Below are 25,535 nucleotides of genomic sequence, written 5' to 3'. Positions count from 1 at the left end.
GTCAGGTGCGTGTTATAGAGCGAAAAATACGGTAGTTAAATACAACCCAAAGCTAGCAGGATGCATCCTATTGGTTATAATATCAAAGTGGTCCAAGATACAGACATAAAGCATTATTTATTTTTAATTGATCTATTTGTGTCAAGGTTCAAATATTTGTGCACAAATCCACAAGAGTCTTGCCAGGGATCTAATCTTTTCATTATTAATGGGGTCTAAACAGCAAGTAGTGGATAGATCAAAAGGCAAGCACCTGCCACCTCTTATTGGTTGGTGTGATAAAATATGGAAACTTTTAAGTTACAGGCAATATTTCAATCCAAATTAAAGGGGTGTGTAACCTGCTCTGTTTCTAGAAAAATGTTTTCTATTTATTACGTACGTAGACTTGTCAAAAAATATATATGCATAGAAGACCTTTGCATCCAAGTTCAATATTTATTTTGCACTGTGAGAGGAGATGGGGGAGCAAAGGGAAATGCTAAAAGAAATTGCTCAAGAAATGTAAACTTTGCAGCTATTGAACTTCAAATGTACAAGCAACAATGTTTCTCTATTTTGTAGCCACTCTTAAAAAAAACACCTCTTAAAAATAAGTCAAACCGGATGGGGGGGCAGGGAAAGAAGTGCAAGACCTTGAATGCACAGTCACATAACACTGACTAGAAAAAATACTTAATCTTATTCTGGTTTAGAGGGAACAAGTTTGCTCAATTGCTTTGCCAACTCATAAATTCACATTTTTTTACATCCAGTGACACAGAACTGCACCCCAACAGCACCTGCATACACATTTGCCAGGGCCCTGTGTTGCAGGTCCTTTTAACACGGTATTCTTAACGAAAGCACCCTGAGGGTTGTGCTAGGAAGTGATATAGAGAGAGACTTGAATAAATAACGCTCCACATCTTCTCATGTATTGTGCTTAATTCTTCCTGCACTGTCAGCATTTGGTGTAGCAGCCCAGGGCAAGGCCAGATCCAGAGGGTGGCAACATCGGGCCTTTGCTAGAGCAGCAGAAGGCTCGCCACTCATATCAGTGCTACCTTTTCTGAGAAAATCACATGCAGCCCCAACAGCCTAACTACATGTTGACATTAACATTGTGTATTTTTAAAAAGGAGCCCAATTGTCATCAAGATTGCATCACATGGGGAAGGGAGGTTTAAGCCTTCCCTCCTTGGCTGCAATATATGTGAAGGTCACCACATTCATTCTCTGCCAATATGAGGGGTTGTTTTTTTCCCCTAGCGGCAACTTTTGCACCTGGTAAGATCTCCTTCCTGCACTTAAAAAATAATAATAGCCGAAACTCATGCAGGAATTTTGCACATACCCCAAGCCAGAAAAATACATTTAAAAGAAGCAGTAAAGAGGGAGAGGAATAATAAAGCGTCAGTCATTCCCTCTAATGACAAGCGATATATTACTTTTTGGAGCACTGTTCTATTCGCCTCTATTTCTTGGATCTTCTACTGTCTAATTATGTCAGCGACCGAGCAACGCCAGAAACAAGCCCCCAGTTCTCAAGGGGCTCCTCTTCTTACTCTACTTCCGATTTACCTCTTGACTCAATTTGTTCCAAGTTTGGTTTACTTTGGGCAACTGGGAGTGAGTTGTTGTGGTTTGCTTTTTTAAAAAAATCTACGATAAGTTCAAGGGCAAAAAAACCTCATTTGACATCGCTTGTGCCTGGAAGATTTTAAATGTTTTAAAATTGTCTGCCGTAGTTCAGCTTTATCTCTCAATGTACTTATCACATTACACTACAATGTACCCTTGAAGCTCATAAACATCAGTTGCTCAATCAACAGGTATACATACCATTAATTAGCAACAATTTTTGTCATATACTGTTCCGAGTTTTTGGTTTTCTGTGGGGGTTGATTTGGGCTTTTCCGCCACGCCACCCCCCACCTCGGTACTTTTTTATGCTTCCAATTTCTCAGCATGCTTCAGTTTAAGGGGGAAATTAAGGCAGAAGTTCAGATAATTATCCTGGCAACATATAAAGGCAATGGCTTTTGATGCAATGCCCTACAAATGCAAAGCAAAAAGCTTCTGACATATGATGGCTTCTAAAACTGAAAGCTGATGAGAGAGAGTGAAGAAACGAGTCATTTTTGTGAGGGATGGTAGATGCAATTAAATATGTTCTTTGAAGACTAAAACCTATATGAATGGGATAAAGGAGCATAGTAGTAACTAGGAAAAGGATCTGGAAGATAAACTCAAGGTAGGAAGGAACACAAACACCCTCCCACCTCTGAATTTGTGTGAATGTCCACAGAACCCACATCTGGAATTAAAGTTCTCCAAGGGACAGGCAGGAAGCACAAGCTCCTTCAAGTTCACTCACTGCAGACCAGCCTTCTGCAACCTGGTGCCCTCTAGTTATTGGCAGACTCTGACTTGCATTAGGCCCAATCAGGATGCCCACTGGTTAAGGACGTGTAGTAAGTCGTTTAAAAAACTGTTCTGCGTTGCTTTTTAAACTTTTTAAATGTTACTGTATGCCACCCTGATATTTTGTGAGAGGGCTATATATAAAGGTGATGGACTCTCCTTCTTTGCCATCTGTCAGGGATGCTTTAGCTGAGATTCCTGCATTGCAGGGATTGGACTAGATGACCCTCAGAGTCCCCTCCAACTATACAATTCTATGATTCTAAATACTTAAATAACTAAATGGAAGTTGTAGGCCAACAACATCTGGAGGACACCAAGTTGGAGAAAGCTGCCTAGGTTTTATTTTTGCCAGCTGGGAGGGCTTCAAAAGCATGTTGCTGTCTCTCTTTCTAAAATACACACACAGAGAGAGTTTATTCCTTCAATAGAAAAATTAGTCCCTAAAACAAGCGGATTGAAACAAATCTGCCAAGCAGCTATACTGTTCTTAACTCTAAATTGTAGAGGTTCAAAGTTATTTTCAACCACCCATCAAGATATAAGAAGACTCATTCTAAAAATTTAGAAATTCCACTAAAATGGTTGTTCCCCTTCTACAGCTATCGTCCTCCTCAAACTGGATTACCAGAGGACACACCGTGGTGCAGGAGGATAAGAGATTATGTGGATATGAAGTATAAAGGAAACTGGTCTTCTGCGGCGCCCACTTACAATTAGCCAGCTGTTGCCTAGGCACTCAAGTGTCTCTACGGCAGGGCCGAGAGCAAAACAACCAGAATCAGCAGACTGTTCCAACAGCAAGGCTGATGTTATCTTTCTTCTCCTCCACCCATCTCTTTTAGAGTCAGAGGGGAGGGCTAGGAAGGGAAGGGGGACTAAGCTCTCATTCTACTGAGAACCTAAGAGGAAAGGGTATTTCCTTTGCTATCTTTTCCTGTGGGAAGGGCTGGATTAACTATTATGCTAAGGCCTCTACAGAGTACGGTTCAGTTTAATGGTTTGACTGCATGCAAAAAATGTGTCCAGCTTGCTCCTTGCAAAATTCCCCATAGCTCAGAACAGGGTGTCTTTCCCCACTAGCACAAGGCAGAGGAGTACACTTCCTAGCTGGAAGAAAACAACACACTGAGCTTAGCCAGCCTGAACTTTTTCCTGCAGAAGACTGCAAGGGTGAGGTGCAGTGGCGTTAGGGAAGCTGTGTTCATGGTGATGTATTGGTCTGCACAAGTTTTTTTTAGTGTAAAAATCATGGCAGATGAGAGACAAAGATCTGCAAGCGTGAGAAAAAGACTCCCAGAACACGACTTTGCTTAGCCCCCCTCCTGGGACTGTCCTTCAGCCTAGCCTAGAGGGGAGGAAGTCCGAGTTATTTGTACTCTAATTTGCTTCAGGCCTTCCTGCCTCTAGTAAAACGACAACCAATTATTGCCATGCTGTAGCCAAGCAGCCACACTTAAGCAGGGACTTGTCTGAGCATCTGCTTTAGAATATAAGAAGCTGCCTGACATTCCTGCTTGGTGATCCATCTAGCTTAGTATGTCCTACACTGACTGGCAGGAGCTATTCCAGAGTTTCAAACTCCCCACCCCACCCACACTTCTGTTGAGCATTGATACATGCTCCTTTTGCCCAGACTTACCAGCAGATTTTCGGCATTGAACCTGGGACCTTCTTTATGCAAAGCCACTAGGCTATGCTTCTTTCTCTTTACCATATGCACATGAAATCCAAGAGAAAACCTTTACTACAGAGCTCACTACGTGAACTTTGGCAAGACACAGCCTCCCAAGCTAAACTACCTCATAGGAATGTGGTTGGGGCTAAAATGTCACACTGAGTCCCTTTGGGGAAGGGAACAAAATAAAACAGCTGTTCACCTCCAAGAATGAGCAATGTCCATAGTGTGAAAAGTTTAAAAGGCAGAACAAGGAGAAAGAATCACATGTAACTGATGGGGTGGGTGGGGGCAGAAATGGCGGGGGGGGGGGCTGCACACAGGCATGGAATCCCAGAGGTGAGGTTTACTGGAGAGTCAGAATGGGCAGTGTAGGGTGGACAAAGGAAGACGGGTAAACTCACCCTGTTCAAGGTCTTCCAACAGAACCCCTCTTTTAATGAGCTCCTCTCTTGGCTTTCGCATTGAAATCTTTCGTTCTAAAACTGACATTACATTGGAGAAAAAAACCAGCACTCAGAATACAGGGCAAGTCGGAGATTTTGAAAAAAAAATCCTTTAAGACACCATATGTGGCCTAAGTGACTGTTTTTTTTTAGGGCTGAATGTTAAACTACTAGAGAGTCCAGACTGTTTGTGCTTATCTAAAACACTAGGAGGGACACAAACTATTTCCCCCAAACCATATCTCTGCAAGAAAAGGGGCTAGCAGCATCTTATTGCTAAAAGCACATAGCCTTTACTTTTCAGAAAAGTATTTCCCAAACATCTTTTCAAGAGAACCTCTGTCTGTGGTTGTGCCTTGTTCAAGGCTTCAGTCCCTAATGTTTGACCAGTTTTGAGGGTTTCCCTAAATTTGTGAAAACAAACATTTTTCATCCCACATCACTGTGTATGACATCTTTTACAGCTCCATTCCACCACCACCATCACCACCAGCCTTCTCCAAACACTTAGGGGCCTCCACGACCATTATGTGATGAAGTACAACTTGAGAGAGACAGTTGCAGAAACAGCTGTTCCCTTGCATGAGTGTAGATTACTTCTCAAATTTGTTTAAGATTTGATACGGGCCAATTCTGGAATTTTGCGAAAGCAGCTGAGAAAGGTGGGACCCAAGAAGGACAAATCCATTCCATTGCAAAGAACCCTCATAGGCTTGGTAAGAAGGGGATACAAAAGTTTAGTGTATTACCTTCCGAAGTCTCCTTAAACTTGCCACTGCTTTTCTTTTTTCTCCACTTCCAAGGTTTAAAGATCTTGCCAAAACCTGAAAACTTGCTTTTTCTCTTGGAAGGAGGTGTCGTGTCACCAGATTCCAGAACGTCAGCCCCCATTCCAGCATCTTGTGATGGCTGATCCACCTCCTCAGCTACACAGAAAGGAAATACAGAAATATTTAATTACCTGTACAGTGGAGATAGAAATAAAGAAAAACTGTCTCTCTTGTTCTGTGTTAGGAAGATGCCTTATACCAGGTCAGACTATTTGTCCATCCAGACCACTATGATCTGGCAGCAGCTCTCCAGGAGCTGAGACAGAAAGAGGTGTTTTGCATCACTGGCTACTTGAGCTTTTTAAGTAGAGATGTCAGAGACCTACCTACTGCATACAAAGAATGACTTGCATATGAACCCATCTTTGTAGGCAAATTCACTTAGCTCAGCTGCTTTCTCTTAAAGGTTTTCTAGTGCTGCAGATCTAAAACTATTTTGCATTGGTTAATTCATAATGGTCAGCTCTTGTCTTCAAACGTCTTTTAAAACAAAATATTTATTTTATTTCATTTATTTATTTTATAAGGACATTTATAAACTGCCAAGGAAAGGAAAGAATCATGGCGATGTACCGTAAAATCATAAAAACATAATGGTGTAAAATCATTACATACAGAACAAAATGAGCAACATTTGGGGAAAAGCAAAAACTTTTTCAGCAGGTAAGGAAACATTATAATTGTAGGTGCCTGTTTGATTTCACTAGGAAGTGTTCCCAGTTATGGCACTGTATTTTACGTAAGCTGCCTTGGAAAGATGGAATCTGCAAATGTTTTATTTATTTAAAATAAATGTTCTAAATAAATAAAACATTTGCAGATTCCATCTTTCCATCCTCAAAGCCAATCCTCCAACTGACTGGCTAGCAGAAATACAGGCTACATAGACGCCATACATTTCAAATCACATTTAAAGCCCACATTTAAAGAACACTGGGAACTGTAGTTTGTTAAGGGTACTGGGAACTGTAGTTCTGTGAGGGGCAAGCTACAGTCTCCAAGATTCTTCTGGTGAGGATGTACTTTGAACATGCTTCAAATGTATGGTGTGTTCACAGCCATAATGTAAGTGGAAGGGAGAAACAGAGATACAAAGCCAGACAAGATGACTCTGAAACCTTCACACAGCCAGGCATTGTCACACAAGAGCAGCAAGGAAAACAGTAGATATGCAAAGTCCAATATGTGTGTGCAAGAGAAGGTAGAAATGTGTTCAGAAATCCATTATGTGACCTATGGTTCACAAACAAAAATACTTTCCGTTGTACTGCTTTGCAGGACAATCTTTGCATCAACCAGCCAAAATTATCTACTTTATCAGTAAAGTTACACTATTTGGTTTTTTCCTTCCTATTAAAAAAAGAAAGAAGGTGCTGATATCCTGGGCCAAGAGTAACAATCTCAGGAAAGCAACACAATAATCGCCTCCTACTCCACCTACTGTTCTGGCATTTTCCAAACATTTTCAAAAAGGAAAAGAGCTCAGGAGGGGAGAGTTGACTTGTGGGGGAAGTGTTCTGCAATTTGAAGCACCCAAATGAGTACAGCAAAACAAACAGGACTTGGATATGAATCCTGAGCCCAGATAGATTAGCCACTCATGCAGAATATTTATGTTTTCTGCAACCTTGGTTTGATTGCCCAACTGCAGAATGGGGCGGATGGATGGGAAGGGGGAAGCTCCTGAAAACACAGATCAACTGATGGCAAGGCTAGCTGCATAAATGCCTCCACTGGCAAGCAGGTGCCCGTTTCATAGACCTCAGGTTCACCAATAGCTGCTCCTGCCTCTGTGTCCCTTTTTTAAATTATTATTACATTTCAAGCACACTTTGATCCTACTTTTTTCCAGTTGGAAAAACTTCCAAAACAGCTACCAATGGTTAAAATATAATCAGTTAAAAGGTTAACAGGGGCAGCTAACCTTTTGTGGCCATAAGGCCGTACTCACTCTTGGGCCAATCCTGTAGGGGGCTTCTTGCCAGTGGTGGGTATGTTTACCCCACACTCTTGCTCTCTCTCACACAGGTATACAGCCCCACTCATGCAAACCAGCTGAGGTGGGGGTTGTTCTCACCTCTTCTCCACTCATCAGATGATCAATCGATTGAATGAAGAGGGGCACTTTACATACCCATCAAGACACTGGGCTGGCTAACTGGTTTAAACCTCTCCACCCACCCCAGCATCATGTATACTCTATATCAGGGGTAGTCAACCTTTTTATACCTACCACCCACTAATGCATCTTTCTTGATGGTAAAATTTCCTTACCGCCCACCAGTGCTCGATGGAAGGATGCCTTAGAACCCCCTACCACCCACCTAGAATCCTGAAATGCCCACTAGTGGGTGGTAGGGACCAGGTTGAAAACCCCTGCTCTATATTGTATGTTATTTTTGCAGCCACAAGTTTTGGTGAGGTCTTTGGTGTGGGGTATAAATACTGGCTTCATGTCCAGATGAGTCCCCCACCCCAAGAACACGTTTGCCACTCCTAACACAGAATGAAAAAGAAACAATTAAAAGAGAGGGGGAAAGGAAGGGGCCAACCAAACAATAATCAGCAGACATAATCAAAGAGCAAGGCTAGCCTTTAAAATATTACCCACCAAAAACAGGAGGAGGGGAACTCTTTCCTATTGTACTATTTCAGCCACTACATTTTTTGGGCGATTTAGCTTTAATGTTGTGAAGTTTCATTTTACTTAAAAGTGAAAAAGGTATCCGTTCCCAATAAATAAATGAGGATACCATAGGAGTCCAAATGTCACGAGTCCCCTAGTTTAGGAGCTCAGAGCAAACATTATACCCTATGGGTGCAAAACCCTAGAAAGATAATAGCAGCACTATTTCATCATATTGTCACACTTTGCATACTATAAAATATTCGGACAATCAACAGGTGTTGGACACCATAAAGTGGTGTTACACAAATCCTTCCAGCTTGTTCAAGTGACTATACAGTGGTTTGTGATGCAGTGAAAGTAGAATGCAGTGGATAGGGTTTGAACATTATAAAATCAAGCTTCCAATCCCCATTTAAACCTCACTTAATTTCCTTGACTAAAGCCTCCTCTCTCAGTGTTACTCACAATGCATTTTTACAAGAAGAGAAGCATGGCAAGGCACTCTGCACACTGAAAACCATAAAAACCATACGGAAAACCACTTTAGAAGTAAATACATTTGCTCCTCTCTCTCTCTCTCTCTCTCTCTCTCTCTCTCTCTCTCACACACACACACACACACACACACACACACTGTATAGGATGTCTATTATCTTTGTGGCAAATACTAGGGAAGTTCAAACCAACAGGATACTAGATAAAGGACATTAAGACATTCCAGAAAAAGAAGACTGAGCAAGGAAAGCATGATTTCCACATCACATTTTACTCAGAGAACAACAATTCATCACATTCCTTTGTCTAACTAAATGAATGCCATTAACTTCATTAAAATGTGCAGGAATAGCAAGGAGGTGATCAGGGAAACAGAAGCACTTCCAAGATGCACTGTCTCCCCTCCTTCTGTTATGACCTATAACATTAATCTGTAACGCAGATGCTGACAACCTGGATCCAAACATGGATCAACTAAGTCCTCTGTGCAAAGCCTGCTTCTTTCCACACACAAGGGAAGAAGGAAGGGTACTACCAGAAGAAAGGAAGGAAAGAAAAATTCATTCTGAATCAGGGAGATGCCTGCCAGCAGTCAGAAACATTCAATTGCCAAGAAGTGTATTCACAATGCTCATTGGAGCATTCTGAACTTTTGTCTGGCGAGAAATGGTGAGCAAACATTTCCAAGCCTATTCATGGCCAGTAATGGTGCCATGCAAAACAGCAAACACCTATGTTGTGACAGAAGACCAGCTAAGTTGACCTCAAAATATATTTGGGATGCACTTCAAGTACTTTTTGAAACCCAGGATTTGATAGGACATTCTGGAGCAAAACTAGCTATGTTCCCTCCTTAAAATAAGTTTTCTGATCCTCTAATTAATGGGTGGCATGCAAAGTTGACCCGCCTGTCACTTCTTCACTTTCATATAAAAAGTTAGGAGTGTTTCTTTTTTCCCCTTCTGCAAAACCCTCTGGATGTCAAGATAGAGCACTAAACAAAATGATCAGTTAGGCAGTTTACGTGTCACAATTAAGCCTGCTTTTCTGTTTATCACAGCTGAAATTCAACACAATGCCTGCATTGCCTAGGATGCACAATCAGTTTAACAATTCTGCTTTTTAATCTTGGGCTTGTAACATTCAGAGACATTGACAAATAACATGTAAGAAGCGAAAAACAACAACAGCATGGCTACAATTTAAAATAAAAAGATAAATGCATGGCCAAACCACCACTTAACCTAAGGCATACAATAGTTTGCCCTTTATTCTGGCTAGTTTATAATTAAGAACAGTTTTTCATCATCCTAAACAAGACTGACACAGAATTATGCTAAAATGCCCAATGAAGTCTAATAAAAACTTCTAGATGCTATTCTTATAGCTCAGAGTGAAAACAGATGTGACTTGGGAGATCTGGGGTTTTGATTTCCCACCCCCTCCAAGTTATTACCCAGCTGGAGAAAAATAACACAGATATGATACAGGTAACTGTCTTTTCCATCAGTAGGATTAATAACAGCAGGATTGGGGGAGGGGGAGAATGTAGGTAAAAGATTACTGCCTGTTCTAATCCATCACCACCATTGCAGCACACAGCTGCTTAAGTAAAAAAGAAGAAGTCAAAACAGTTCATGGACCTCCCACCCACACCACGTCTCTTTTGGCCTTTAAGAGTTTATTAACATTCACTTCCACTTATTCATTTATTTAGAGCATGTCTACAGTCACAAATGCTCCCAGAGTGGTTTACGTACAACCATTTGTAGCAAGACAGTCCCTGCCCACAGGCATATAATCTAAAAGCATGGCACAAGAGGAAAGGGGGACAAGGAGGGAAGAGGAAGAAGAGGAAACAGTTCAGGGGCATGAGGTGCTTTCAGAAGAGCTGATGGGATGAGCGGGATACCACTGACACAAACAGAAGAGCCATTAAAAGATCCACCTTATGAAGCAACAGTGTCTTCTGTTTGCTCTGTATGATTAATTAGTGGGTGAATCAGCTGCTCCCAGTATGCTTTAGGACTGAGGCATTTCAGGTAACTGCATTACTCAGAGATGGCTTATGCACTGAGGTGATGAGGCGTGTGTTCCCTTGGATTCCCCCTGGAACAAATCTGGATCTCGGCAAGAGCAGAGATGAGGCACGTGGCAACCCAAGGAAACAACTGCACACTGGCATTTCATGTCCAGATTTGTTCTTGAAAAAATAAAATAAAAATAGAAGGGCTTGCATAAAAGCCCCTCTCGGTGCCGATCAATCTTTGTTGCGTAAGAAAGAGCTTCAGAGAGCACACACCAACTTCACGTCTGAGTCATGAACTTGGGAAAATAGACACATCAGTGCCTTCCAGAAGACACAACAGGTGGAACTGAGAAATGGGAAGGGCTGCAGCTCAGCTTTCCCTGCCGATGGGCCCAGATTCAGCTCTTTGCACTTCCATCTCTAAAGGATCTCAGGTAGCAAGTGGTGGGAAAGACCTTTGTCTGAGATTCAAGAGAGTTGCTGTGTAGACATCACCAAACTAGGTAGGCCAGCTGTCTCACTCAGTAGAAGGCGGCCTCTCAATGTATGAATTTATTCTCGTGTTGAGTAAAATCAAAACCACAAATGCAAACACTAATCAAAGTGGTTCACAAATCAAAACATATTCCAGGAAAACAGTATAAAACATTTAAAACTCTTGGAATACACATATCCACAACATTACAAGTATAACACATGTACTACAACAGATGAACACTACAATACCAGATCAATCACCTGAGGAAAATTTCCACCTTTTAAGAAATTCTTATATTTATATAATGCCTTTCCTTCAAGGAGCTCAAGTACATTGCCCTCCTCCATTTGATCTTCACAACCGCACCTTGTGAGGTAGGTCAGGCTAAGAGTATGTGACTAGCCCAAGATACAGTGAGATTCAATGTTGGATGGGGATTTATACCTTAACTCTAGTGTCCAAAGTATATGAAAATATCCAGTTCAATCGCCCTAGCAATTACGGTAATTCTGATGCCAATTCAGCTATTTGACTTTTTTGCCACAAAAATTCTTTGTGCAAGGTAGGAAGGAAACCCAAATAAAACAGATGTTTAAAAGTCAAGCAGAATAAATAACTGTGACCTAGGACCCACTTACCTACGGGACCGCCTCTCCTGGTATGCCCCACGGAGGACCTTAAGGTCCACAAATGACAACATTTTGGAGGTCCCAGGTTGCAAGGTGGTTAGATTCATCTAAACTAGGGCCAGGGCCTTTTCAGTACTGGCTCCGACTTGGTGGAATGCTCTGTCACAAGAGACTAGGGCCCTGCGAGACTTGACATCTTTCCGCAGGGCCTGCAAGACAGCTGTTCCGTCTGGCCTTTAGTTTGGACTCAGTCTGACCCTTTTGTTTCCCTGTATTTTAAATTGTTTTTTTCTTTTACTATTATGTTTTTACTATAATTTTTACTATAATTTTACTGGTGTTAGCCGCCCTGAGCCTGGCTCTGGCCGGGGAGGGCGGGGTATAAATAAAATTTATTATGATGATGATGCTGATGCTGATGCTGCATAATCTTGCTATAAATTTGGTCTCAAGGAATAAAGATACAGAGCAGGTAAGATCAGTTCTTATATCAGACCAATGTCTCCTTCCATTGGAATATTCAAACTTTTGCACTGCACAGATTCTGACAAAGGTGAGTAGAATATCACAATCTGCATCATATCATACTTTTTTTTTTAACAGTTCTACTGTGCCTGTGATTCCCAGTAGGTGTGAACTTTTAAGTACATTTGGCAACAAGGTTACCAGAGCAGACAATCTAAGTAAGTGTACGTTTATAAATTCATGACCATCTTTTAATCCCAAACAATTTCATACAGCAAATCAAACATTTTACTATGTTGGTACATATTCTGAACACAGATTTGTTTATTTGTTGTATTTATAATCCACTTTCATAAAAGTATAACATGGTGGTATACAACATACAAGATTATAATCAAACAAGTAAAAGCACCAGTAAAAACATCAATAAAAACACCAATAAAACATCAGTAAGTATTGGTTGGTTTAAAGGAAGGAGGAAGCATATTGCAACGACCTGCCTAAATAAAACAGTTTTCAGGAGATGTGTAAAAGAAGGTAGGAAGGATTCCTGCCAAACCTCCACTGGCAAGGAGTTCCACAGGGCCGAGACTGCCATACTAAAGGCCCTAGTAAAGGCGAAACAAATCTCAGGACAATGGGGAACCACTGGGGAAGTGCCCCATCAGAAGATCTGTGACTGAGAGTGGAGCACTTCAGCAGAGGTACAATGAAGCATCATAATTCTATAAGGATTTATTCACGTATGTCATCAGTGAGAGACACACAAGACAAATGCGCCAACAATCACAATTACTGAGAGGCTGACACTTGGGTGACATGGCATTTCTGTTGAAGATTAATGCTCTTGCATATACCAATAAATATGAATTATGAACACTGTGAAGAGGGTCACTGGAACCTCAGCCTCAGACCCGAAGGCAATCTAAACCAAGGAGTGATTTTCGTAAGCATGGCTCACTGGATAGCAATTGCTGGATTTGGGAGACGAAGTTTCACCTACAGCGAAAGACATTTGACAAAACACTGTTTCAGCATTATATGTGTAAAGAAGAACCTAGCAGGACCTGCAACAAAATGTTGCAGTATATCCTCATTTTCCACATAGATGTACTCCAGTGCAAGGTGCCAAGTAGCCTTAGTGTCACCCAGACAGCACCATAAGCATAGTTTCCTGTTCTCTTTTCCAACTGACCCTTAGCATTCCATGGCTGCTGAGTATGCTCAGTGCCCAAGAAGATGTTTTGGTGGGAGGGTTGCCCACTTGGCTTTGATTTTTAAAAGAAGTTGTGGGGTTTTTTGGGTACTTCCACAGACCTCACTTAATGTTCCCTCAGTGGTCCTGTTTTTGGCTCCACTCCTGACACCACCCACTACCTGAATTTGCTATTAAAGGGAGCAGCAGCCACACGTTTGATAGCTGACAGGAAGATAAATTTAGAGTACTGCAAATACCCACACACCAAAGTATTTTTTATCGAAGGACGGTGTATCACCATTTGCAGAAGCCATATCAGTTGATCAAGATGAATTATTTTTAGAGTTCTATGTAATATAAGGCACTACCATGGTATATTCGGTCTTAATACGAGAGAGAGATTTATTTTAATTGTTTCTAAGCTGCACCACATGGTACAACCAACTTGCTGAATCGAAACAAGTCTGAGTCTGATCAGTGCTCAGATGGCAAGCTGCCTGAGAACCCCTTGACCTCAATGATGGAAGATATCATAAACATAAAAAAAATGTGTCTTAAACACCTTCATATATCTTATTAAACAAGAAGCTGAAACTTACGTGAACACCGACGGCTTTCACACAACTATAGTACTAGGCAACTATAGTACTATTCCACTGAATAGTGGTTCTAAAGGGGCAATTCAATGGAAACACACAATGGGTTGGCACAGGTGTGTAGCGACGGCATTCAACCGCAAGTAGAGGGGAATGGAACAACAACAGTTAAATGCAGTAACCCTAATGAATCAAAGCACCACATGTGGTCAAAGAAACTGGCTCACTCTTATTTTTAAGGATGTTATGAATGGCTGGATGACAGGGACTGATGCAGTTGAGATGCTCGTATCCCTTTATGATTCAAAGACTTTGTGAGCATGGGCTGTCTGGTTCTATCACTATTTTACCTTCTTCTTCTTTTTAAAGCTTTCTTATGTTATACATTCCAGAAGGGTAGCAAGGTTAGTTACAACAAACACAGGAAGGAGTCCCATGGCACCTTAGAAACTACCAGTTTTTATGAGGCACAAGCTTTTGTGGCTACGTGTTCACTTCATCCAATACATTAACATCAGCAAATAAATTAAACAAAGAAATATAGATATGCAAACAGATGTGTGTATGCACTCATAATTCAGGTGAAGGCAGCACTTCTTGCATCTGATGAAATACGCTCTAGCCCTTGTAAATGTATGCCACAATAATTCATATAGTATTTATTAAGCCACAGGGCTCTACTTTATATGACAAGTCGTATGTCCCCAAGTGATGAAAAAAGAAAAAGATTACAAGTGCAGAGCTATATACTTTGGTAAAAGTATGAAGCACACTTGCTCCATAGCAAGTGTATTTCTTTCAGGCCCAATACCAAGACCACAAAATTAGGTGTAAAATTAGCATATTGCATTGCACCAGCAGCAGGTGCCAACTTTGGACATAACACCAACACAGTCATCATGCGGCTAATGTCACCAAGCCAAGAAAACCCCATGATGACAGACACATCAGTGAAAACCTGTTATGCAGCACAGTAAGCCAGTAGGCCTTGGAATAGGAACAAATACAACACAACCACACTTCACCTTTGCATTTGCTCTCACCTGAAGCCAGCAACAATTCTTCTGAGGTCAGTACAAAATACCACACACTTTGCACCCTAAAATGCAGCAAAAGAGGTCTTACTCATACCAACCAACAGTGCAATAAAATCTAGGAACATTGGAAGCTGCCTTATACTGAGTCAGAACACTGGTCCATCTAAAAAAAAAAGGGGGGGGGGAGAACACTGGTCCATCTAGGTCAGCATTCTCCGCACTGACAGGCAGTAGCTCTCCAGAGTTTCTGGCAGGGGGTATTCCCAGCCCTACCTAGAGATGCTAGGGACTGAATTTGGGACCTTCTGCATGCAAAGCAGATGCTCCACCACTGAGCTATGGCCTTCCCCATGCAAGCCTTTTGTACTGTACTGATGTAGTAATATAAAGGCAGTGGTATTTCCATTTTTGCTCTTTCATTAAGGAAGCCTTTTCACATGCCCTCGACATACCTTCTGCCAAAAGTCATATTTCTCATTCAGAAACTGCAACTCCCATATGATTAAGAGTAGCAGTCAGTTTTGAGACACCTACTTCATTCAGGCATCTGAATGATTCACAGGGAACACTGCTCCCATTTTAGACATGTCTTGCCATCTACTTGTACCATCTGAATACTTCCTTGTTCCTTGACAGCAAAATAATATTTTAAAGAATTTGTCATAATTATTTGCCTATACCAGAGGTTGGGAACCTGCGGACATTGTTGGGCTATGGATTCCGTCATCCCTGACTAGTGAGGTGGGTCTTCTGGAAAAATTCGAATTGGAAACCTATGCAAATTACTGGATAATTTCCATAGGTTTGGGAATATGTCTAATGCCCTAAAGAGTGGTCTAATTTAGAATGTTTATTTTACTTGTACTTAGCAAACAAGTTAAAACAGTTTGAAACTGCCAAGATTGCCTAATAATGAATTTGCAATTGGCATTCATTCATTGTTACTAAAGAACATATGAAAGAAAAAAATCCCCACGGAAAAACAAAGCAGTGGAAAAATTTCCACCGCCCATTACTGTCCCTGACAGTTGCCATCCCAGATGGAGTTGGAAGTCCAGCAACTTCTGCAGGGCAACAGCTTCTCCACCCCTGGGCAATACCCAACTTTTCCAACACTGCTCACACCATTTCACAAACAATCAACTTTAAGTCAGATAAGATGTACCGTATTTTTCGCTCTATAACACGCACCCGACCATAACACGCACGTAGTTTTTAGAGGAGGAAAATCCGTAGGCATGCCACCCGTAGGCATTCCCTTCATAACACGCACAGACATTTCCCCTTACTTTTTAGGAGGAAAAAAGTGAGTGTTATGGTGCAAAAAATACGGTAATTATATGTCCTTTAAATGGCTATACAGAAGTTATACCAAAATTCTGGCAGACAAATACATCACAGGCAGTTAACATTCTTATTTCATAATGCTTTGTGAGCGTTGCAGCCTAGTAGGAAAAGGAAATCACTTGTTTCCACAGCTGCTTAATTATACTCTGAAGTTCAAGCTCAAACATGAGAATCAGTTTGGGTGGCACTTCTTTTCACAGGGAACCTAAGAACAAGTCAAGGATGAATCTCTTACCTGAAAACTGGACTGCCTCACATTATGTTTGCTCAAATGTTTATACAACTATCATGATCTGAGTGTGGGGAAGTTCATCCCCACTCCCATCAAAGGGAAAGGGCCTATTATGTTGCTTCCATGGCTAAAAATGAAAATAATAAAAGTGTATGTATCTGGCAGATCTTTGCAAATTAAATAGCACTTTTCCAAGGTATTAACAACTGATTTAAAAATGGTTGTTTCCATCATTATAGAGTCAGTCAATACTACCCACAAAGGCCACATACACAGGCTGCAATAGGGACAAAAATGTTTTCTAATTACTTGTGAAAGCACAAGCAGATATAACTATTTGTGTGCCACAGTAGACATGTTAGAATTCCTCCAGGTGACATATTTATCAAGCATTTGTTCTGATTTATTTTTATTTACAAACATTATGTGGGGGGGTTAGATTACATTTGGCCTTTACGGAGTATTCATTCTGATTTGTTTGTGGGGTGGTTATATGACAATGAATATTCATCCCAATTTGCCTGCAGGGGTGTTTTCCCATTATTTGTTTACCAAACACATTTCCCTGCCACCTTCTACATTGCTAAAAGCCCAATTCTTTTTTTAAAGTGGTGTGCTGGAGCAAAGCAGTCATAGAATGGTAGAGCTGGAAGGGACCCTGAGGATCAGCTAGTTCAACCTCCTGCAATGCAGGAATATGCAGCTATCCCATATGAGAGTCAAACCTGAAAGCTTGGCATTATCAGCACCACACTCTAACCAATGGAGCTAGCCACACAGTTAAGTCCTTTGATCCACTAAGTATGCAAACCTAAAGTTCTGGTATATGCTTGAATACCTCCCATAATACATTGGTAGCAGTCTGGAGGTACCCTTAGCTATAGCAAAAGCATGGCACACACACAAATATTGTGGCACTAACAGTTTTATTGCACCTTAAGCTTTCAGGAACTAGACTCCACTTTATCAGCTGCCTCTGAGGAAGTGGGCTTCAGTCCACAAAAGGCAAAATACACCTACTAGCCTTTTAAAAGCCAAAATACTCCTCTTTAACTACCAATGTACCCCCCCAAACAGCCAATGAAAATACAAATAAGGTGCTTACAAATAAATAGGTTAATACTAAATATAGCATGCTAGGGGCTATGGCACAGATAGCCAATATGGTACTTCCCAGATGTTGCTATAACACTCATCACCCCTAACAACTGGCCGGAGTCTAATAACATCAGGAACACACACACCATGGTGGCTCCTCCTGATGCAGTACGTCCTTCCGCCTGCCCCCACAAAAAAGCGTCTTAAAAATCAGATGAATCACACAGAAAGCTAGCCTACAACAGAAGCCATGTAACTCATACAAGTCAATCTAGAAAATATATTTAAAGTCCACAAACCATCTGAATCAGTCATCACCTCAACTAAAACCATCTGTAAAATATTTGCAGGGTCAGTTTAAGGAAAAACTAGTAATTTGGCTTGGGTTATTATGTAAATGTTTGTGGTAGATATACAGAAAGCCTCAACTGCCAAGCTCCCTTATCCAGCCCTTATAGCAGGGAATGCCAGGCAACAGGGTGAGGCCCACCACGCCATCTGGGGAGCATTACAAATGGGATCTGAAGTTGGCAGCTCTAAGTAGGAGTGGGAAAAGACAACAACTGATGCCGCCCCACTGGAAGAATACTGATAAGCCACATGGGAGATCTTGAAACAAAAAAAAATCCCCAAATCAAAAACTCACTCTGCTTCCACTGGACATTACTGGCTGGAAGTTTTTCATTCAAATGCATTCTCCTCCTCAGCCCCTTTGGCAAAGTTAGGTAATCTTAGACTCTGGACTTTAAATGGTCTTACCAGCGGGGGGAGGGTGGGCTTCTCTAAATGGTAATGTGTTTTACTTCACCGCAGCCCTCCTCCAGATAAACTCTTGTACTTCCAGAACATCAGATCACAGATACAATTTAGAGCCAACACAGATTAAAATATCCAACTAAAGATCAGTCATATCAGAGAGGTAAAAAGATAGCTCAACACCTGATCCTTAGTATGAAATGCTTAATTCCAGCCCAACGCACAACATGTTGCTATGCTTGCTGCTGAACTCTTTAAAGCCAGCTTTTCCCATCATCTGACCATTTTGGCAGGAAAAAGCGAGATCAAAAGGACTGGTTCTTAACAATGTGGCACAGAAACTACAACCCCCCACCGCCGCCCACAGAGCAGCAAGTTAAACAGTAAAGTGTATTCCAACCCAAAGGCCTTTAAGAAATAATATTATTTTACTGGATTAAGAAAACAATCCCTTTTTGTCACTTGTTGAGAACTGGAAGCCCCTCTGAGCTGAGTGCAGGTTACACAATCCTCACATTCTTTTTTGAGCACATTTCACCTGCAACTTTCGCCCTGCCTACAGCCGCAGCTAGACCCTCCATTACTCACCTGAGGGAGCTGGATTTACCGGTCTTGAGTAGCGTGTCTGCCCCATTATGAGAGTCTTCGAGGTAGCTCAGGGAAGGAAGAGAAAGAAAAGAGAGTCTATTCTGGAAGCAGACATTAGCCTTCAGAAGATGACAAGCCAACTCCACAGGGTGAGAGCGACGGAATTGTCTGGAGTCTGGGGAGCAGAACAACAACAGCCAGAACTCAGGAAACGGCCGGGGTGTAGGTCGAAGCACAAACCCCTCCTGTATTTCCTGTACCCCTGGGCCGGACACTTCACGATTCTCATAAATAAGCTCCCATGCCAGCTCCTTTCAAGGAGGAATGCCTGTCATTCCACAGTGCGAACTCTGTTTAGGGCTGGATCTCAGGAAGGGGGGCGGAGTCTTCCAACCCCAGAAGCCAAATAAATCAACACCCCTTGCTCTTTAAAAAGCAGGAGTTTAAATGCTGTAAGGGAGTGGAGGAAGGATCAAGAGAGCTCAAAAGAGACTTCAAAGGCAGAACAGCTTTTACAAAAACAGCCCCACTACCTAATTGCCACTGTTTTGCTATTCGGAGAAGAAACCTGAGCTTCCCCAGCCCTGTTGAGGACAGATTAGAAGACCAGTAGACACAGATCCAAAATAACGCTCTTATAAGGTGCTCTGTGTTGGTTTGTCTCTGCAGAACAATAAATAAAGGCTTAAATAAACAAGAAAGCTGGGGTTTTATTGGGTGTAGGTGTGCTTAATTTCTTCTGTACCAGCATGGACGTGGGTACTGTGCTCCGCATGAAAAGGAAATGTGAGATGAGGGTGACAGTGACTTTGCTAATACAGTATATCAATTGTGTGTGCCTCCTATGGGACTCATAAAGCTTGCAAAATGTGCAAACATTTAATTGGGCTAACCAAAGGGATAGTTTCGTTCTTATTCAGTATGTGTTGTCTTATTTAACGTAACACATGTCTTGTGTAAGACACGTAGTATGTGAGAAACAGAATTCCCTCTAGTATCTGACTTAAAGCACTGTATGTGTCCATGACCTGCCAGTAATTTAATTCCCACCATTATGAAACACTGATATAAGCCCTGTGCATGCATCTGCCAGTGTACAAACTTTCAATTAAAGTGGTCCTTCCTAAGGAGATGGCATTTGTTTTCATGGATTGCGGCAAGTTAGGCATAAGACAGAAAGTTAGTGTGGAAGAGAAATATCGGGGTGGGGGAGCAGGGGGGAATCCCACTCCTCTGGCTTCAACGCTTACTGCAGTTGTTGAGCTTGCTTTTCCTTCCAGTTGAGATTTCCAGCCTAACAGATGGATAAAACCCCAACTATTCCAGATTCCAAGACAGATTCAGCTGCATTGCACTTCACAAGACTTGGATTCTATATTATGGTCAATTAAAGAACTCAGCTTCATCAAGACACTTCATTTAAAGCTCAAGTTGTTTGTTTTGAAACATACAGTGGTACCTCGGGTTAAGTACTTAATTCGTTGCGGAGGTCTGTTCTTAACCTGAAACTGTTCTTAACCTGAAGCACCACTTTAGCTAATGGGGCCTCCCGCTGCCACTGCGCCGCCAGAGCACGATTTCTGTTCTCATCCTGAAGCAAAGTTCTTAACCTGAGGTACTATTTCTGGGTTAGCGGAGTCTGTAACCTGAAGCGTATGTACCACTGTACAAGAAATCACCCAGACACTAAGCACAAAAGTGCAAAGGTGGCAACGTTGAGTCAGCAAAGAAAGAAGAGTTTCGGAGAATGGATTTCCTCAGCCAAAAGGGATGATAGATGAAATAGATTGATGATAGATCAGTAGACAGTTGTCTGGTGGCCCATTCTCAGAGAACACTGAGGTCTATTTAAAGCACTAGGTTTTCACTGTTAAGATACAGGTTAAATCCAACAGGTGAATTCCAAAATGACCAATTCCATTAGTCATGTAATTTTTTTAAGGGAAAAAATATTTGTTTTCAATTTTTGTGATAGTGAGCTTCTTCTATACGCACTATTTAATACTGAATCATCCTAGACTCAGTTGGAAGTATACTGCACCAAACAAGTGGGATGAACTTCCAAGTGAATGTGCCTAGGATCGGGGGTGAGACAATTTGTATCTAGAAATATTTGGCTTGCCATAGGTCCTGTAAAATGGCTCACAACTTCCTGTGTTGCCCTGGCAAAAGGCTGGTTTGCACACAAAAGCAGTGATGAATCCCACATTTCTACAGTAGCTAACTTGACTATATTTTGGTTAATGTCTGAAGGGCATTCATGTGTCTCAAAACATGCCCTAGGAGCCTGTGCTAATTGCTGCTCTTTGGGACACATTTACCACACCTTTTCAGTCATGTTAATGCCTTTTGAGCATTCACAATGTAAATGAAGACTCTGCATTTTGCTGATATCTGAAGCAACCTTGATTGAAGTCAGATATTACACTTCTCCTGCCCAATGTTTCAATAGGCCAAAGAGAAGCTGACCCTGTCAGATGTCAAAGCCTCATTAGGGAATGTATGGGGTGTTAGGGGAGGGATAGTACCTCTATAGTGGGGGACACACCATGCTCCTTCTGGGGTAGTTTGCCCACCTTTGGTCCCCACCCTGCAGTTAGCTCTCACCTGTGGCTCCTATCAGCATGTGACAGTGGCCACACTTCGGAAACAGCTTCGACTAGCCAGCTAAACCAGGTGAAGGTAGCCAATGGGTCTCAAACCCTCAGTGAGTTAGTATGTGAAATTAGCATGAGAAAACATGCTCTGGCAGATTGAGCAGACAAGATCAATAGTGGGTCCAACGGTCAAGAAGGCAGCTTCTGCATGTGCTGCAGAGGGAAGAGAGGCAGCTGGTGCTTGTCAACCTGGGAAAGTAGCCCATCTAGGAGAAAGAAAACTCTGGTCCTAACCCTCCACTACCTTGCAGGGTTATCTATGGGGGAAGAAAGGGCTAAGAAGTAAACCCTACACAAATCTGGAGTGTAGTCCCTAAGATGGTTGGATGGCAGCTTGTATGCCTCCTTCCAGCAACTCCTGCAGCCAAATTGGTGCCAAACATATTGCTCTGCTTTCCTTTGGACCACATCAGCATGGCTGAGATGAGGGTCTTGTTGTCTGGACAGCCCAGGACCTCCATATACACTGCCTGGGCTTGCACCTTGGGGAGGTCACTTTAGTGCTGCTAATGCAGCGGTTTGATTTCACCCCAAGTCGCACTCCATTTTCTCTTGAGACAGACAGGGGCCAACAATTAGGAAAGACAGTCTCATACATTAGGAATCACTGAAATATTGAGTGGTCTCCCACAACTGCAGAACTGAAGGATAGAATTTCCATTACCACCTCAAAAATTGTATCTTAAAATAATGAGGCTGAACTTCAGACTTCAAAGATAAGCAAATTTATTTCACTAAGAGCAGCAAGGTTAAATGTGGTCAATACAAGTAAATAGAGCAACAGCAGCTTTCTCTGCAGCGATAGTCAATCTTCAAAGCCCTTCAGCAAATTTTATTAAAACCAGTTTCAGCGGGAAGACCTGCGTTCAAATCCGTACTGTGGCATAGATTTACTGAGGGGCTTTCCATGATCTCTGCATGGTTTTCTAATAAATGAGGAACTAAGATCTCCCTTTTAAAAAAGGTGTTATGAGGTTAAGAAAAATGTTGCTACTTGTCTAAAGCTGGAGGGAAAGGATGGGTTTCACCTTTAAGTCATCATCAAGATAAATTACTTCATTAAAAAAAAAGAACCTTCTTTTCTTGAGCATATTGGGAATACTTCATTCTTGTGTCACTGGGCTGCCCTTGAACACTATCCAGAGGCTATACTGAACACAGTTGTGCTTCCATCTCTTAGGAGACAAACTCCTTCCTTATATGTGATTAATACACTTAATCTACATTTCTGCCCAATAGCATAGTTCTCTAGAAGGCTCACAAAGATATAAAAATATAACAAACAATATTAAAAATATAATAAAAATAATTGCTGCAGAAACATTTGCAGCACAGGGACATCTAAATCCAAATTGAAAATCAGTGGGATAGGAATCAGATTTTTTAAATAAGCCTTGTGGGGGGGGGTCTTCATCTGACACTGAAATTACCTCAAAAAAGTTGTCAGGAGAGTCTCTCTTGAGGCTGGTGTGCTCTCTCTCTCTCTCACCCACACACACCCATGGTGTAGGGCAGGGGTAGGCAACCTAAGGCCCGGGGGCCAGATGTGGCCCAATCGCCTTCTCGATCTGGACCGCGGACGGTCTGGGAATCAGCGTGTTTTTACATGAGTAGAATGTGTCCTTTTACCATATTTTTTGCTCCATAAGATGCACCTGATCATAAGACGCACCTAGTTTTTAGAGGAGGAAAACACGAAAAAAAATATTCTGAATCAAATGTTGTACTAAACTATTTAAAGCAGCAAAGCAGGCAGCTCCTGTCCGCTTTGCTGCTTTAAAGCGAGCCTCAGAGGAGGTAAGGAAGGAAAAAAGTGTGTCTTATGAAGCGAAAAATACGGTATTTAAAATGCATCTCTGGGTTATTTGTGGGACCTGCCTGGTGTTTTTACATGAAGAGAATGTGTGCTTTTATTTAAAATGTATCTCTGGGTTATTTGTGGGGGATAGGAATTCGTTCTTTTTTTTCCCTTTCAAAATATAGTCCAGCCCACCACATGGTCTGAGGGACGGTAGACCGACCATAGCCGCCAAGTGTCCCTTATTTGAAGGGACAGTCCCTTATTCCAGCGCCATGTCCTGCTGCTGTCCCTTATTGATGGATGTCCCTTAAATGTTGTCCCTTAAATTTCAAAGGAAGCAGCTCCTCTCCCTCCCTCCCTGCCGGCCAGGGAGGAGGGAGGCTCCAACTGTGTTGCTTGGCTGTGTTGCTCACCCAATAAGAAGTCTAAGAACGACTGGGGGGTGGAGCTTGCATGCCTTGTGTGTGGCTAGTTAATGCAAGCTGAGGGGGTTTTTGAATGCTGGACGCCATTTTGTTGCACATGCTGCTGCAAACTTTGCAGTGCAAAGCCAGGCCGGGGAGCCATCTTAAGTTGAGGCTGCATAGGCTTTGTGGTGCATGTGATTCAGATTCTATTCAGTTGAACCTCTGGTTACAAAGTTGGTTGGACAGTGTTCTCAAAGCTACCAGCATGAGTTTGACCAGACTGCAGGAGGACAGTAAGACTGGAGTGCCTGGAACAGGTGAGGCTGCAGGTCCCTTATTTTGGCTGCTGGTCCCTTATTTTCAAATCTGTAAGTTGACAGCTATGAGACCGACCCATAGCTGAAAAATGTTGCTGACCCCTGGTATAGGGGCAGTTTACAGATCCATACTCCAGCAACCCTTTGTGGATCCTCACTTCTGCCTCTAGGCCTGAAATCCCACTTGGAAGTGGGTTAAAAATACCTCCTTTACTCAGTAACAGTGTTCTTGATCAATCCCTTCAGCAGAGGTATACATATTTCAGGAAATGTTAAGTCATTCATACAGTCAGTACCAAAGAAATGCCACAATAGCTGATCTGCAACTATTCTGAACCATATAAGACAAGCTATTTATAGTCATTGGTCTCACTAGGCGGGAATCTGTATACAAAGCAACTTTCCTAGAAGCAAGCATCTTAAGGTTTAAGGAAGTTTGTATTAAGCATTAATTACTTCTAAGGGTCTCCGGGTCTAACTGAGATATCCATCTTTACAGCACACATTCAATGGCCAAAGTCCAGTGGCAGCACTAACTCAGGGACCTCCATATATCAAGGTGACTAGCTCTCATACCCCAGTTCACAATGTGCATATCAAGATATACCTATAGAATAAACAAGACCACATTACTCACACATACCAAGCCATGCACGATAAGCGAAGGCAAACACCACCAAGCTGCCACCACTTATGGAAATTAGAGCCTTGAAAAACACAAAAAACATATGCCTTCCAACATTTCACAGGAAAAACAGGGAGACTTTAAAAAACAGTTTTTACTGTCTGAACCCACCATTGCTGAAGGCTCTTATTTCCCTGTTGTATCTCAAAACTCTTATGTGACTAGCCAGTGTTAGAAACTCAAGATATATAAGCTAGGCTCCAAATGGCTCCTTAAGCCAAGGTTGCATTTGCCACAATGGAATGTATAGTTGCCATTTTTGGGCAAGATGGCTCTAAATCTTATTTTTCAAATGATGGACTGACTGTGATTGATTTCCAGTTAAACATCTGGCTAGTTCGAGATGACAACCTTGGGCTAGGTTAAGAACTTTGAGAACTGAAGAAGGAAAGTTACTTGATCCAGAGATAGTCCACATATATATTGGCCTATTTTGACTTATTTTTCTTAATGGTGACTGCTCTTGCTCAGGCTGCACAGAAAAAGTGATTTAGTTCCAGAAATTCATTCTGATTGTACAGATATTATATAACTGATAGATATACCCTACAGATGGGGTATTAGTTTACGAAAGCAATCCAGATCCAATGATCCCGAGGTGGTGATGTCAGGTGCCATCCTGGTGCCCAGGCATCTTCACTTCTTGTTGATGTTGTTGTTGTTGTTATATCCCAGCTTTTCCCCTGACAGGGACCTCAAGGCAGCTTAGAGCTACAATTCCATTTATAGTT

General features: G+C 41.9%; 1 protein-coding gene across 4 annotated transcripts in view; it reads right to left on the bottom strand.

The window, feature by feature from the left end:
• Positions 1-25,535, bottom strand: part of PHACTR4 (phosphatase and actin regulator 4) — an 87,055-nt gene that overhangs the window by 22,438 nt on the left and 39,082 nt on the right. For 2 of the 4 annotated variants that reach the window (XM_053398655.1, XM_053398654.1), the window contains exons 3-4: positions 5,280-5,456; positions 4,489-4,569 (exon numbers count right to left, since the gene is read on the bottom strand). In XM_053398655.1, the coding sequence (XP_053254630.1) occupies positions 4,489-4,569; positions 5,280-5,456 (258 nt within the window). Of the gene's footprint in view, positions 1-4,488; positions 4,570-5,279; positions 5,457-18,937; positions 19,284-25,535 lie in introns of those variants that run through there. The other 2 variants (XM_053398653.1, XM_053398656.1) reach the window with 2 other exon arrangements.

This window comes from Podarcis raffonei, chromosome 8 (assembly GCF_027172205.1).
Source record: "Podarcis raffonei isolate rPodRaf1 chromosome 8, rPodRaf1.pri, whole genome shotgun sequence".
NCBI classification, from domain to species: domain Eukaryota; kingdom Metazoa; phylum Chordata; class Lepidosauria; order Squamata; family Lacertidae; genus Podarcis; species Podarcis raffonei.
Note: the sequence above shows the minus strand (reverse complement) of the source record. Positions and strands in the feature narration are given on the sequence as shown.